At 42.4% G+C, this 15,902-nt stretch overlaps 1 protein-coding gene across 1 annotated transcript; it reads left to right on the top strand.

Annotated features, from left to right (window-relative positions):
* Positions 1-542: 542 nt before the first annotated feature.
* On the top strand, positions 543-15,592 carry CALML6 (calmodulin like 6). Its single transcript, XM_024207852.1, has 5 exons — positions 543-617; positions 7,291-7,465; positions 7,642-7,786; positions 11,306-11,406; positions 14,685-15,592. The coding sequence occupies exons 1-5, from the start codon at positions 615-617 to the stop codon at positions 14,729-14,731; spliced, it is 471 nt and encodes a 156-aa protein (XP_024063620.1). The 5' UTR covers positions 543-614; the 3' UTR covers positions 14,732-15,592.
* The last annotated feature ends 310 nt before the right edge of the window (positions 15,593-15,902 follow it).

Raw genomic sequence — 15,902 nt, 5'->3', positions numbered from 1 at the left:
ACATGGGAAAACTGAGACAAAGAGTTGCTCAGGCCAAAGTTTTCAAAAGTGGCCACTGATTTTGGGTGCCCAGGTGGGGACACCAGGGTCTGATTTTCAGAGGTGCTGCAGTTCAATTCAATAGGGCTTAGCTGATCAGGTTCTCCATGTCTTGAGTTGGGCATCCTGAACTGGAGACACTTAAAATCAGTAGCCATGTTGGAAAGGGTTCGGCCCATCTGATTTGTCTGCAGTTACAGAGGCTGGATTATCAGCCTGGTATAGATTATTGATGTGTTACACTGCTGTCTTCATTTATTAGAATACCACCACCCCCAGGAAGGTGGAGAATGTAAAGAGAAAACCACCCTTAAAAATGGATCTTGGCTGTGAGCTGACGGTCTCATGTACTAAGCAGATGTAGTTAGAAATAAGATTCTTCCAAAAATAGGGTTCCCTGTCTTAAGCTCTTGAAGCCATAAAAGGTTTCCAAGCATCTATTGTTCCCTGGGGACTGATGGCCTAACCCTCTTCTACGATCTAAAAGGGAGAGATCACTTTCCATCTGGGGCCAGACACTGTTACTGGTAGGTTATTGACATCCTGTCTGAGCAGCCTTCCTAGACACTGCAAACATGGTGAGTGCACTGTCTTTCCTTGCTATCCCAAACTGTAATGATTGGAGCATTTCTTCTGTGTACCGGTGATATTGATTAAACACTTTTCAAACAACCTGTTCAGGACTTCATGTGAAAACCTATTGCAATATAGACCTTCGTAAGACAAATGATCTCAAAGCAATGCTGAACAGCTCTAACAGACAGTAGACTCATATTTTGTTAATTGCCTCATCTAAAATTATTTGGACGTACTTGAATGACTACCTCATTAGAGAATTCTTGAATTTTTTAATATGTCCATTTAAATTCATTTCTCTTGCAAACTTTAAAAAAAGTGTTTAATAATTAAAGCATTTTCTAGGAAAAACGTGCAGGATTAATTCTTTATGAGTGGAGATGTGGTGATCCTGGAGCTTTCTGAAAGGTTATTTAACACCAACTCAGCATGTACTCTATGTTTCACAAAAGGAAAGGATGCTGTTTTAGACATTCAGAGTTTAGATGACTATAGCACTAATAAATAATTACTGGCATTTATGCTGTGTCTTGTCTAAAGATCTCAAAATACTTTAAAAACTGACTATAAAAACAGTACAAACACAGAGAACACTTCTCTCATTCCTGAATGCAGCCACCTCTGGGATGGAATATTGTGGCTGTTTAATAGTACACAGCAATATTACACAATACTTTGATAGAAAGCAGAGAGTGTCCTGTGTTGAACTGAAAATACAGGAGGAAAGTACTAAGGATCATCCCTACGCAGCTGGGAGAAGTGAAACCATAAATGTCAAATGGATTGTTCCTTGGTATTAAGGATCTGCTGTTGCTTTCATTGACCGCAATGCGCAGAATCAGATCCTAAATGAAAATCGGCCATTTAAGTTCCAAACACCCCCTGCAGCAAATAACCAGGGAACCAGCCATTGTGGGGAAAATAGTAACTGAAATACATGAACAATCATAACCGCATCAAATTAAGCTCACTAAAATAAACTCAAAACAAACATGGCTGGGTGGGTGGCTTCACGAATGTATCAGTTTCTTTGTTGCTCTGCCTTTGCCCCTGTTAAAGATTTCAGGGACTGTAAAGTCAAATATCCAGACTGATGGCTAGATGCAGTTAGCATCAGGACACAAGGCAAGAACCAGGAAATCAAAGCAGCTTTAGGGTTTCTGCCTCATCAGAGGAAAGTGGAGCGGGATTTGGAGACAGAGCATTAGTCTCCATTGCACATTCCCAGCTTTGGCCAATTAATGCCACAATTAATATTATTTACAATTAGGAGGTCTCTTTTTATTTTGGTTTATCTTTAGTAGTTGAATTACAAATGCCTGAAAATAACCATTTATAATGGAAAATCTGACACCCCCTCCCTGGCAGGGAGAATGGAAGGTGGCAGCTAAAAAGACTCCATTTGGGGCCCAAATTAATAAACATTAATAACCTACATGAGTTCAGAAATCCCATATTTTTCTGGACTTGCCCTGTTCAGTACAAGGTGAATCAGGTGGCTGATTATGAGTTGTTATCACGCTGTTTGCTGCCATTAAGGATATGTTGGGCATTTAGGGAATTAAGAGAGGCAGTATTAGCTAATGGTTAGAGCACAGGACTAGGCTTCAAGAGACTTGAGTGCTAATTCCATCTCTGACACTGGCTTGCTTTGTGACCTTGGTCACTTTGCCTTGCTATGTTTTAACATCTACAGTGAGGGTTGTGAAAATCAATTGACAGGTATAAAGTGCATTGATCTCCTCGGAGTGGAGATGCTAGACAAATGCAAAGTATTATTTTCACAGTGGGACGAGAGCTCCTTGTTTGCTACAGGAATTTAGGTGGAATTCCTGAATCTCTCATTCACAATCTTATTCCCTGGTGGGACAAAGTGTTTCCAAAACTACTGAGGTGAGGAAAATCTTTTAAATGAAGATTTAAACTGTGAACAACTGCCTGTATCCTGGCATCTGAAGATGAGAAATTGACGAGCAGCACCCAAGCTGTCAGGAGCTATATGGTGAAATTTGAAAACTGCTTAATGCAACTTTCCATAGGAACTTAAATTCAGGGGATGTTAAGAACCTAATCCTGCCTTTGCTAGCCACGCCCAATGCTCTTACTGACATCTGTTGCAGTATGTTGGCCTGAGAATCTCTGCTAGGTCAGGATAGGGTTGAAGATCTGGAGGGGCATAAAGATAAGTAAAAATGCACAGAAAAAAAATCAGATACTTTGCACATTATTTATAATAATCATTAGAACTTTAGGCCCACTCTAGTCCCTCTCATCTTGAAGGATTACAAAATGTTCTACAGACTATTAACCTGCATATTACAAAGGACCACTCACTATTTACCAAAACGCCATAACACAGCAGCAACATTAGGGAGAAGACTGACTTTGGCAATGCCAGCAGTGGCAGATAAATTGGAATTCACATTTAAGAAACAGGGAGAAGGAGAAGAGTAGAGGGCATAAATAGGAAGATGCCATAGCCTCAGTAGCTAAAACAAGCAATTAGAAAGAGGGGGAGGGGAGGCCCTTTAAAGAATAAAATACTTTAACTTCCCTCCTGCTAGGAATGCAGGAGCCACACAGTGAGTCTGTGCCTCTTCTCCACTCTATCTGAAACCACGTTTCCTTCTTTCACTTCCTGCACTGTCATCAGCTCTTTCCCCAGGATGTGCTTTGGTAATGAGGATACAGGGAGCTCTTCCTTGCCCTGGACTCTGGACCACGGGAGAGATGCTATAAACTGAAACTCTGTGGTGAAATGCAGGGCAGATTGCTACCCATGGCAGTTGCTTTTAGGCTGTCTTTGCAGAGCTGCCCAGGAGTGTGGCCGACACAGCTCCCGAACACAGATGAGCTCAGGCAATATTTGGATCTGGATAAATGGATCCAGATCTGGATTTTGAACAGCCCTTTGGGATCTGAGATTTGGATCTGAGGCCTTATGTGCTATGGTAGCTTTTCGGGGTCACTCCGCTGCAAATGTTATCTCTGCTAGGGACTATCAGTCCCCAGGCAAGTTCTAGTGATGACTTACAAGCAGGAAGAGTTGTAAAAGTGAAAGAATTCTGGGGAAGAGAAGTCAAACTGGAATTGTTATTACTCCCTCTACTCCCTTAAACAGGCACCAGCCTCGCTCTAGTCAGAGGACCTTTGGCAGTTGCAAAACTGGTCCTTAGCACAGCCATTTCCTCTTGGCAAAACTTCAGCTCTCATTGTTCACAAACCCATTCTCATCATTGATGTAACAATGCAAGTCACTGAAAAGTGCAGTGCCGCCCTCTAGTGTCACCCACTGGATTTGTTGTTTGCCCGGTTATGTCCTGTCATGCTGTGCAGCACTATAAATGTGGTTAGGAGTTTCACCCCAGCAGTTTTGACAGGTTAAATCTCTTACCAGGTTGATGTTTGCAGGGGGAGACAAGAGACAGAAACATTCAATGATCAGTATAAGCATTTACCATTCTGGACAGACACTAACATGTTTAAAACCAAACAGAATGCAAAGTAATAGGTGATTATTCAGGCTTTGTACAGACTAGGATGTAAAGGTGTGTTAGAACAGGTCAGCTGTCATGGGCAAAATTTTCAAGTGATTTAGGCTCTTACATTTCATTTTCAAAAGTGAGTTCAACAGTTAGGAGCCTAAGTCCCATTGGAAAACCAGTGGAATTTAGGCTGAGTGCCTCAGTTGCTTTTGAAACTGAGACTTTGGCTATCGTCAAATTTTCCTCAGAGCCTCTCTCTGTAACCTTGTCTTCCAAAATCTTCCTTATAACTCTCAGGTTCCCCCTTAAACTTTAACTCTTATTTCTATGCTGCCTTGTCTTTTAGAACATATGAGCATGTGGGTAAAACGTTCAAAATGCCTACCTGCCCATGTTCTATGACCTCATCAGGATCATCAGAACACAAAACTAGGTAAATGGGCAGCATGATGGCACGAAGAATTTAATGTTGATTAGAGCTGCTTGAAAATATTCCAATTTTTCATGAAAGTTTTTGAAAAAAAAATTTCCTCTTTTCAACGACTGTATATTATAGGGTCTTTATCTTTTCATTCAAAAGTTCTCACCAAAAAAATTAGAAATTATTCACAATTTTTTTCTGCTGTTTTTCCACAAGCTCTAATGTTGACAAATGAAGTAATAAGGAATAATTTGAACCACACATATACACTGCTGGTTTTTAAATTAACTGTAACTATTCAGGGAGAAAGATCTGGGTTTACTGTTGGCAGCTCAGCTGAGAACAGCTGTTCAATGCTCAGTGGCAGTTAAAAAAAGCAAACATAATGTGACAATGTTTAAAGAATGGGATGGAAGATGCTTAAAATATCACCATGCCATTTTATAAATTGATGGTATGTCCTCACCTGGGATACCGGGTTCAGCTCTGTTCACACTATCTCTAGAAAGAGAACTCCTTTGCTTCTCCTTTCAGAGATGGGTGATAAAAATGAGAGGCTTGGAGGGACGTCTCTGTGAACAGAGACTGTGCAGACTAAGACTGTTTAGTTTAGAGAGGAGATGAATAATAATAATAATTAATAATACTTAGCTCTTATTCAGTTTTAACAAAGGAGTAGGCATGATAGAGGTACAAAAAGGTGAATTGGTGAGAAGGTTTCTATCTACCCTCTCTCAGTACAAGAACAAGGGAACTTTCAATAAAATTGAGAGGCAAAACACTTAAACCTGATAAAGGAAATCCCCCCCTTTTTTTGTACACATCACAATTACCCTGTGGAATTCACTGCCACAAGACATCCCTGAGGCAGAGAGCTTAGGAGGAGTCAAAAGAAGATTAGCCATTTATCTGGATAACAAGAACACCACACTTACATCACATATCAAACCAAGATGGTCTTATCTAAATGATATTTAATTCTCATGCTTTAGGGCACAAATTAACCTCCAACTGAGGGGAATGAGGATGAAATTTCACCTGTGGGCCGCCTATTCTTTATTGTTCACTAAGAGGACTCTAGCACCTTCCTCTCAAGCATCTGATTGAGGCCACTGTTAGAGATACAAACTAGATGGATCACTTAGTTGATCTGATATGGCTGAAATGTTGTAGGAAGGGTATCGGCTGGGTCATGCAACAAACCATGGCTACATAACATGGTCATCAGCAGCAGGGTTTGAACCTGTGACCTACCGCACCAATCGCTACCATTTGAGCTATAGTAATATTGTCTTTAACTATGAGTAAATGGCAGGATGTTGTAGTCTCTGAGGCCAGCTACTTTAGAGAAACAAGACAACATTCACTCAACCTCTCTGTTACACAGAACTCAGAAAAATAACTTCCCAGGCTGGGCTGCTATAGCAAATAGAAAGCGTGGAAAGCTTGTTACCTTGTAATTGACAATCTCTGTGAGGAGGATATAGTGCTGCTTTTAGGTCCATAGACTATTTAAATGGCTTGCTGGTTGCAATGACTGAAGGTGGGCTACCGTGATGCAGAAAAATTCAATACAGTCAGGAAATATGTCGGACTGGGCACTAATCCCAGGGACTTCAGGGTAATAGAGAATGCAGTGCTGGCTTTGGGAAGTGGCTTTGGGTACTTCACTATGTTAGGGAATAAAGCACTGACTGTTTGGATCAAATGGAGCCTCCATCTGAACCACCCTAGATATGGTGCAAGACCAATTTCCAGACTTCCTTTAGAGAGGATCTAGATATGCCCCTAGGTACTATCCTGATAGAAAGGCTCAGTGGATAAACTTTCTGTACCGGGGGGGGGGGGGGGGGGGGGAAGAGGGGAGGATGGTAAAGAGAGAGAAGGAGCAGACTCAATAAGTGTTCCCTGCTTACCTCCCCTTCCCCCACCCCACCCCCAGTCAACTATGAGCAAGTTAAATATAGACCCAACACTTCTCCGGGGAGCCAGATGCATGAACTGATCAAATGCCATGAATCTGTAGCAGAGACTCCAGTCTCCACTCTGCTGGTTGGCAGGGAGATCTTCATTTTCAAATCTTTAGTGCTGGTCTCTGGGCAGCTCTTACAGTAACATATGTCAAGGAACAATCTTTTAAAAGCCATGTGAGATCTTTCTCCCATCATGGCTCCTTTGAAGAATCTGGGGCTACCATTTAAAAAACAAATACCTGAACACTTGTAGACAGCAGCTACCTCCTACAGCTACCAGGCTGGCCTCAGCAGAAAAGACCATAAATCATGTTCTTATTCTCAAAAGACCAGCTAACTTTAACCCCATCGTAACATTTCCCACTCCCTGTTCTAATCACTAACAGCACTTGGCACTCAGACTCCCACTCCTCACTTAGGCCATGATACAGGATTGGAGTAACATGAAATTCTTTGGATACTGGAAAGCAAGCTGTCCTGTTTGATAAATGGTCTCTGATGGCCCATATTTTTGGCTGGTCTGAGGGACCAGTGACCATTTCAAAAGTCCCAGCTTTCAAATGATGTATAGAATAATGTATTTTTCCTATCACTGGTGCTTCATGAGACAGCAGACCACAAGAATCACCTTCGTTAGATTATTCTCCTGCACCTACCCTGTGTTCTGTGCTTTTAGCTTAGCCCCTTGCCTGATGACCCTGCTGGTTGTGTTTCCTCCTACACATTGCTGAGCACATCTAACTAGAAAATTATTGGAAGCTGGCATGGACCTTTTGGTTTATTCTTATCCACACAGGCTGAGACACTGACACCAGAGCAGATAACAGAGTACAAAGGCGTCTTCGAGATGTTTGATGAGGAGGGCAATGGGTTAGTGAAAACAGATGATCTGGAGAAGCTTATGAGCTTGATGGGAATCAACCCAACCAAGAGAGAGCTGGTGACAATGGCAAAGGAGGTGGACAAAGACAGTAAGAACCTCCCCCAGTCCTATCTTTTACTATATTTCCTACCCTGAAACCAGTGTGTTGAACTGCCCAGGTTCTGTGGTTCATAAGAGGAATCCACAAGGCAGGATAGACCTTAACTAGACTGCTTCTCAATGACTAGCATGTTAATGTACCCCAGTGCTTTGTTGTTCTTTTAGATAAGGGCACCTTGAACTGCGACAGTTTTCTGATTTTGATGGGCATTTATCATGAAAAGGCTAAAAACCAGGATGAAGAGCTGAGGGCAGCATTCAAGGTCTTTGATAAGGAACACAAAGGCTACATTGATTGGAATACACTCAAGTAAGTAGCAGTCTTCCTGAAGGTATGAAAATATGGGCCTGGTTCTCCATGATGCTGAACATACCCAACTCCCATTGACTTACTAGTCAGGAACAGGCCATGCCTTTAAAGTAGGAAGAGGAATGCTGAAGCTTTGGAAAGGCAGAACAGGTAGTGGGATCTCAACACCCAGTCAATATCTGAGTTTGCCACTGGACTCCAGATTGACAAACTAACCAATTGAGACCCTGAAAATTGGATTTATCTTGATGTTATTTTACTGTCCAGTTGAGATGTTCCAGACAGGATTTTTTCCCCAACTGTTCAGTGTTTCCAAAAGATCAAGGTCCATATATCTGAATTACACTGACATCCAGATCTAGAAAAGTTACATTCCAAAGAACACATGATCAACTGAAACAGCAATCAGAGCTGGTGAATAATGAAAAAAAAATTCTCATGAATCTTCATTCAGATTTTTAGATTAACATGTTTAGTCTATGTTTGCATGACTTTTTGTTATCTTTCAGAGACTATGCTAGCAAACAAGTTTACTGGTAAGAATGTTGGCAGAAACAGTGAATTTAAGTCAAATGTGGAGAGACTATTTTCTGAAATTGTGAAATCATATTGGAAACCTTAGCTACCATGCATAAAACAAAGATACCATGTGACCGATCAAACCATTCAACACAGCTCTAAGATTGAATAGTAAATGAACAAACTAGGAACCAAGAATCATTCACAGAAATTATTCTGTTAATCATTTAAAGTAACTAACACATTGAAGAAAAATCTTTAGGCCATTAGCAGACAATTCGTGAACAGAAATTAGTCAAATAAATCATTTGCTCAGCTCTAATACGAATGAACAGTCTCTAGACTATGTCTTCAGCAGGCATAAAATGACATCTCTCCATTGAAGCTATGCTGATTTCACCAGCTGAGTTTCTTGTTCTTTGTATTATCAACAACATACAAAACTAAGGATTAACCAACACGGTAAGAACAAAAGAAAAAGGCAACAATAAGAGAAAAAAAGGATAAAAAGAAAAGAAAAAAATTAAAAGATTATTTTATAAAAGTAGCAAGTGTTTCTACTCTTCACTTTGAAATTAACCTAGATTTCCATATGGATATGAAAAAGGTATTTATTATACTGGAAAAGATGAATGCATTTAGCTAACTTAAGGTCATAGGCAAATATTCCTCTGGTTAACCAGCATTAATCAAGCTCCTGTTCATAAATGTGTAAAAAAGGAGGCATGTAGCTTGGAAATTCTTGTGTTTATCATTCAGACACAAGGTTCCAGACTGTTTAACATCCTCAGAACTTGGTCTTGCTAAGGAAAGAAAACAAACATTCTTTAATTTAAAAAGCCTGGGATTTGCCTCAAAGCTTCAAGCTACCAAAGCTGGCAGAATCAGAGGAGCTACGCAGTTTGTACTACCAGGGCCGACTCTGGCTTTCTGGCCACCCCAAGCAAAAAAACAAAACAAAACAAAACAAAAAAAACACGGCGGCCAGAACAGCAAAGCAAACAAAAAAAACCTGCTGCGCGGCCGGAGCCAGGGTGCCAGGGTGCAGGGGGACTCCCTGCTCTGCAGATGTGCCCCGGCTAGCGGGGGCAGGGGGAAGGAGCCGGGGGAGAGAGAGAAGGGGAGCGGCCAGGGCTTCAGTGGGGCGCTACCATGCGGCCCCTCCTGCCGCGCCCCCTGCCGGGAGGGCTCCACACCACTCCAGTTGGCTGGGAGGGAAGGACGCGGGCTGCCCTGCCGGGCTTGCTGCAGGGTGTTCCCGTCCTCCACGCCGCTGCCCCCTACAGGGCGGCCGGAGTGGAACAACAACAAAAAAGCGGCCGTGCCGCCCTAGGATTGGGCGGAATGCCGCCTCCTACAAGCTGCCGCCCCAAGTACCAGCTTGCTTGGCTGGTGCCTGGAGTCGGCCCTGTGTACTACAGTAAGTTCCAAGAGAGCTAGTCAGGCTTCAGGCTCCTGCAGAGTCCTAAAACAAACCTATATTGCTATCCATTCAAAAGGAAATGAATACATTAACCATAATTCCGCTGGAAAAGCAAGATTGTTCTGACTGTTCTACCCTTTCATGGGCACAGAGCTAGGACAATCAATGATTTGGCCAACAAGGCCAGAAAGTGCTCAGCACCCACTTGTTTCCCATTTTAACACTAAAGGTCAGATTTTCCAAAGATCTCAGCAGGTTGGATGCCTTTTCTGTGCTGGGTTCTTTTTGAAAATCTGGCCCCAAGAGGGTGCTGACCACTTGGAAATCTGGCCTTGAATTCCTTGGGAAATCTGGCTTCAGGCCCCAGCCTGTGCTGTTCTAATGATTTCTATTTCCCCAACTCACATGATGTTTCAGCAAAAGAAGAAAAAACTTTAAATATTGCCTTGACATTATTTCAGCGCAAGAGTGAACAGTGCTGGTGCCCTTATTCCCCTCACCTTTCCCCCAAGGACAGGAACACTGCTTTGAAGATCTTTCATGATAGTGAGCTTCTCTGACTGCTTTGGTCTGTGGATCATCAATGTGCTCTGATGATGGAAATGGCCTCCCTGACTTTGAATTACGCACTAAGCACATGGCAGGCACAAATCCGATTGCCTGTATGCATTACACTCAGCAAGCAGAACATAGCCAGATGGGATAGGGGCAGTAATATCCAGCACGCTTTTGTGTCCTGACACATACAAGATACTAGCAATCCTTACAAAGCTGCAACAGCCCCAGGGACACTTGGATAAATGTGTGTGTTTACTTACATCTGCTAAAGGTGAATTAGGTTTCCTTTCATGCTGAAAGCTGGTGTTAGCTGTAGTATGCCCATGTCTGCAGATACACACAGGACTAATTCTGTATCTGAGAGTTTGTGATTGGCCAGTCCAGGCTTTATTTAGGATCAGAATTCTCAGACTCATGGGCTAATACCATGGGTGAGATTTCAAGAACTATTTTTCTTCACTAAGTGGGATCACAACATCTCAAGTTTCTGTTTGTGTTGGGGTTGGAAATAGACATTGCACTAGAATAGACACTGTAAGGAACAATCCTAATCCAGATCGCTTAATAGGGCTTTACCATCTCTCGCTTGTGTGATACTGTGTGTGGTCACTTGAATGTTTATTTCCATAATTCTATGCAGGTTTTCCATTAGAATATGAACAGAGTACACCATAGGTATGGGCTAATGATTAAAGTAGGGGACTGGGAATCAGGACTTCTGGGTTTAATTACTTGTTTTACCATTGATACACTGTGACTGAGATTTTCAGAGGTGCTGATCACTTGCCACTCCCATTCATTTTAATTGGAGTTGTAGGTGCTCACAACTTCTGAAAATTAGGTCATGTTTGACCTTGGCCAAGTCACATATCCAATCCATGTCTCAATTTCCCCACTTGTAAAATGCACCTAAATACACCCACCTTTGAGGGTTGACAGGAAGAAGTTCATATTTGCAAAGTGCTTTGAAATTCACCTAGGAGGGGCAAAGTATTGCCAGATTTGGTCTGTATTTTTAGGTATGTACTGATGAATGCTGGAGAGCCACTAAATGAACAGGAGGCTGAACTGATGATGAAAGAAGCTGATAAGGATGGAGATGGAACCATTGATTATGAAGGTATAGTATCCATACGGAAGACTCCTTAGCAAATGAAAGATGCACTGGGAAGAATACTCCCAAAAACCTGTAGTCAGCAGTCTTCGATCTTTCTTGCCTTCCTCAGAAGCTTTGCCCACGGGAGTCACCCATTATGACTAGGTGGGTGTATTCTATACATACAGTGTCATTCAACTATAAGAGGGATGTGTGGTCTAGGAACATAGGGCTGAATTCTAATGCTGGCTTTGACACCGACTCTCTCTGTGACCTTGGGAAATTCACTTAACCTCTTTGTGCCTGAATCCCAATGACTTTGTGTGTCCCTCCCTCCCCTTTTTCCTCCTCCCTCCCCTGGCCACCCAAATGAAGATAATATTTTCTTATCTCTTAGGAGGGTTTGTAAAGGTTAATTAGAGAATGTTTGTGAAGTGGATTTAACAAGATTTTAAAAAGTGACCAGTGATTATGATTGCCTCAGTTCTGGGTACCCAACTTGAGACACGTTAAAGGGGCTTGATTTTCAGAGGCTGGGTAGTCAGCACTGTCTGAAAATCAGGCTCCTTTAAGGTGTTTCCAGCTACGATTCCAAAATCACTAGTCACGCTTGAAAAGTTTGGCCTATGTGTGCGGTGTGAGTTCTAAATAGATGTGACTTCAGGGCTGATAATCTAGCACCTTTCACCAGCACTAAATTCACTTTAAAATATTCATTAAGGAAACGAAACTCTCCAGTTAAGTAGTTCTTCTTGTAACAAGAAAAATGGGGACTGAAGTGCACGAACATTCATTTGTCAGCGACGTCATTTATATAGCAGAATTCAAAAGGATTTGTCTGCTCCTCCAAAATAATTTATCTATATGACATTTACAGTCTGTGTGAAACCATTTTTTATTTCTGTGCCTTCAATCTTCAACCTCCACAGAAATCTGCTGCCATTCCCAATGCAACCGGAAAGCATTGGAAAAATATCTGTTCATGATTTGGATTGACATTAAAAGACTGGTCAATAAGTGGTTGAGTTTAATGCAACCACATTGCATTTTATCTGACCTTTCAGCAGAAGGCAGTAGAAGCATACAGCAGAAAGAGATCCCAATACCAACCCATTATTGATACATTAGTCAGATTTCTTGGAAAGGGTTTGGATTTGTTACAGAGATTTTGGATGTCTCACTACACTGTCTTTTTATTAATATAGTATTGCTTTCAGAAATTTAATATTTCTCTGTTCTCCATTAGAAGATGAACAGAAATTTGTTTTCATTAACACTTTCCTAATAATACTGAGTCCTTATACTGGGTAGCTCTTTAGAAACACAGGTACAGCTGCTCCAGCTCAGACATGTATCCATTATCCTTTCTGTCAATGGCTGGCCCTAGCTGCTTCAGAGGAAGGTGCAAGAAATCCCACAGTTCAGCAATCTGCCCATCGAGGGAGTGCCTTCCCAAACCTCACATTAGTTAGAGGTTGGCTTGGGCCTTTAAGCATGTGGGTTTACATTCCTTTTCATGTTCTACAAATATCAATTAATCCCAACATCAAATTACCTCCATTTTATAGATACCTTCACAGTGATGTGCCCGAGGCCAGAAAGTGAGCCAGGATTAGAGCTTGGGAGTTCCTGGCTTTCAGCCCTGTGTTTAGACCTTTGGACCACATTCCTCTCCTTAATATAAACACCTGCTCCCTGCCCTAACAACCGCCATCCTGCTCCTCCTATTCCAGGGGTTGGCAACCTTTCAGAAGTGGTGTGCCGAGTCTTCATTTATTCAGTCTGATTTAAGGTTTCGTGTGCCAGTAATACATTTTAACGTTTTTAGAAGGTCTCTTTCTGTAAGTCTATAATTTATAACTAAACTATTGTTGTATGTAAAGTAAATAAGGTTTCAAAATGTTTAAGAAGCTTCATTTAAAATTAAATTAAAATGCAGAGCCCCCTGGACTGGTGGCCAGGACCTGGGCAGTGTGAGTGCCACTGAAAATCAGCTCACGTGCCACCTTCGGCACCCGTGCCATAGGTTGCCTACCCCTGTCCTATTCTGATGTCTTCTTTCCGGATCTCTGGTATGTTCGTTACCATCTCAAGCAGGCCATTGTGGAGCAGAAGGAGGTAGGGAAGGAGGCCCTCCAACTACACAAACAGCTATACAAAAAGAAAAGGGGGTAGCAGAAGGGCTTAATGTGCAAAGTTTGGATTCAGGTCTGAACTTCCCTAAGGTTTGGGAAAGTCCAGATGCAGGAGCTCAATTCAGGCCCAACTCAAAGTGCTTTTATGTCAACATGTTCCGTGTCCACCCCCATTTGCCACAATGTGAAATTCCTTGTTTATCACAGATGTATGTTGCCAGTGCCCGGGGAACACTTTGTCTGGGAGAAGCAGAGGCAAAGCAGGGGTGAGAGGCTTATCTCTAACGATAGCTGACAGCTTAATTAGCTCTTCAAAGTTCATTACAGCATAGCCGAACTTGCCTTGACAGCACCAGCTTGGCATGAGCCATTTTCTCACTGAAGAGCCAGAGGGGTAAAACTGAAGCCATCGGGGCTGCGTTGCTGCTGGTTTATTTTTAAATGCTCTGGCATTTCATCTGAGGTGCCGTGTAACTAAGGTTCTGTCAGTTTCACACTAACAATTCTCTTCAGGTGAGAGCTGAGCAGGCAAATTCCCACTGAAAGAGGGAGGCAAGATTCTTGTGAGATGTGCAAAAGAAATTGCTCATGCCATTCTTTAACCGGAAGGGAAAATATTACAGTCTCAGAGGCAGCCCTCCCACTACACTTAGTCAATAAAGACTGATTAAAAAAAATGAACCCAAAGACTCCCACAGACTCCAATGGCCTTTGGATGAGACCCTCATTTTTGCTCTGGACTAGTGATTGTGTCATGACACTAAAAAAGCTACTACATTTGCAAAGATCCCGGTAGGGCTTGTTCTCTGCTGTCATCACCCTAGTGACTTCAATGGAGCTGCATCAGAGAATTTGCCCCATGGTGTGAGCATAGAGCTGGCAGACAAGGATGCATGTGATGTGAGGGAAGTGGGGATCCCCTTCAACTTCTGGAGCAAATCACCACCTTTGGAAATTCAGATTTCAATGAACAAAACACTATTCAGCCAACAAGAATCCATCTAGTGTCCCTGTGCTTCAGGCCCATCTTGCTGAGTGAGCGTTAGAGAAGTATCCTTCAGTGCTCCTTGCCCTATCAACCTGTGATGAACCCACTCTATGGCTTGTGCCAGCAGCACAAGTTGAGGCTAATAAATCCTGCCTTGTCTATGGTTCTCTCCCTCTCAGAGTTTGTGGCCATGATGACTGGAGAATCCTTTAAACTTGTTCAATAGCGTCCTGCAGAAGAACCGTATCCTTTGTTACAAAGATCCTTCCTAGACACTCTCACCTGCAAGGGCTGCAGTTCTTCTCAAGATGCTGTGATCTGGAGATGTTTCCGAACACCACTCATACACTACCCACGTCTGAGTAACTTCACCTGGAATTCACAGCAGGAGGAAGCTACAGACCAGACCAGAGCTGAGAGACTCCTCTCACAGCAGGTGTAGAAGCTCTTGCAGGACAGATTCAGTTATACAAGCAATCTGTTTTGGGCCATGGAAATCGTACAAGAGCCATAATTTATGTTTATTAATAAACTTTATATAGAAAGTTTTTCCAATATGGCTTTAAAGAGTCCTGTGAAAGGAACATAGCGTGCTTGGGAAAGGAATGCATGTGCTCACTTCTCCTGTATAAATCATTCCTGGGACTGAGAATTGCTCCCAGGTCCACACCTACTTTTATGCATCTCAAAAACAGTTCACACCTTGGTTAGAAATGCCTAAACTTCACTTCTGCACAGTGGACTAAATAAAGCTACCTGAGGGAGTGCCTGAGAACATGAGTCACATTGCACTGAATTTCAAGCTCACAATAATTCAGTGTTTCAAGTGGGCTTGGAAAAACATTGAGGAAACCTGTGAAATGATGCAGTCGGGGTTGGGTAACAGATGGAAAAGCCTGTAATGCTGCAAGCTGGTTCTGAACCAGAGCATAGCATACAAGGGGAAGGGCACTGGACTTGGGGAAAGCAGAGGGAATCCTTGTAACGCTGCATGTCTGTGCTCCAGACTACAAGTGGGTTAAAGCAAGCTATTAAGTCAGGAGAAAGCACTGGGGAATTGGTCCGTCCTGGCACAGGTGCTGTTCATTATGGGCCAGATTTTCAAAAATATTTAGGCACCTAAAGGTGCAGATGGCACTTTTAAAAATCCATTTGGTGCCTATCTGCCACTTTAGATCCAAATACCTTTGGAAATCTGGCCGTTTGCCCCTATATTTTAGAATGAACTAGAAGTTATTTCTTCTAACCTATCTGTACCCTCTTGCTCCATAAAGCTTTTTAAATTCAGAAGACTCACCATTCAACTCTTGCTGGGGGGAGGAAGCTCATAGGATCTTTGGCCAAAAGCATATGCTACCCTGTGAACTGTACATAGTGCTTATTTCTGCATAAGAGCT

This window comes from Terrapene carolina, unplaced genomic scaffold (genome assembly GCF_002925995.2).
Source record: "Terrapene carolina triunguis isolate 2854851 unplaced genomic scaffold, T_m_triunguis-2.0 Scaffold714, whole genome shotgun sequence".
Classification (NCBI taxonomy): Eukaryota; Metazoa; Chordata; order Testudines; family Emydidae; genus Terrapene; species Terrapene triunguis.
The sequence above is the reverse complement of the archived record's forward strand: the minus strand, read 5'-3'. Positions and strand labels throughout refer to the sequence as shown.

Excerpts from the sequence above, each read along its gene's own strand:
- CALML6 (XM_024207852.1), top strand. Across the intron at positions 7,787-11,305 it reads ATTGATTGGAATACACTCAA|GTATGTACTGATGAATGCTG; the intron begins GTAAGTAGCAGT and ends CTGTATTTTTAG. Across the intron at positions 11,407-14,684 it reads TGGAACCATTGATTATGAAG|AGTTTGTGGCCATGATGACT; the intron begins GTATAGTATCCA and ends TCTCCCTCTCAG.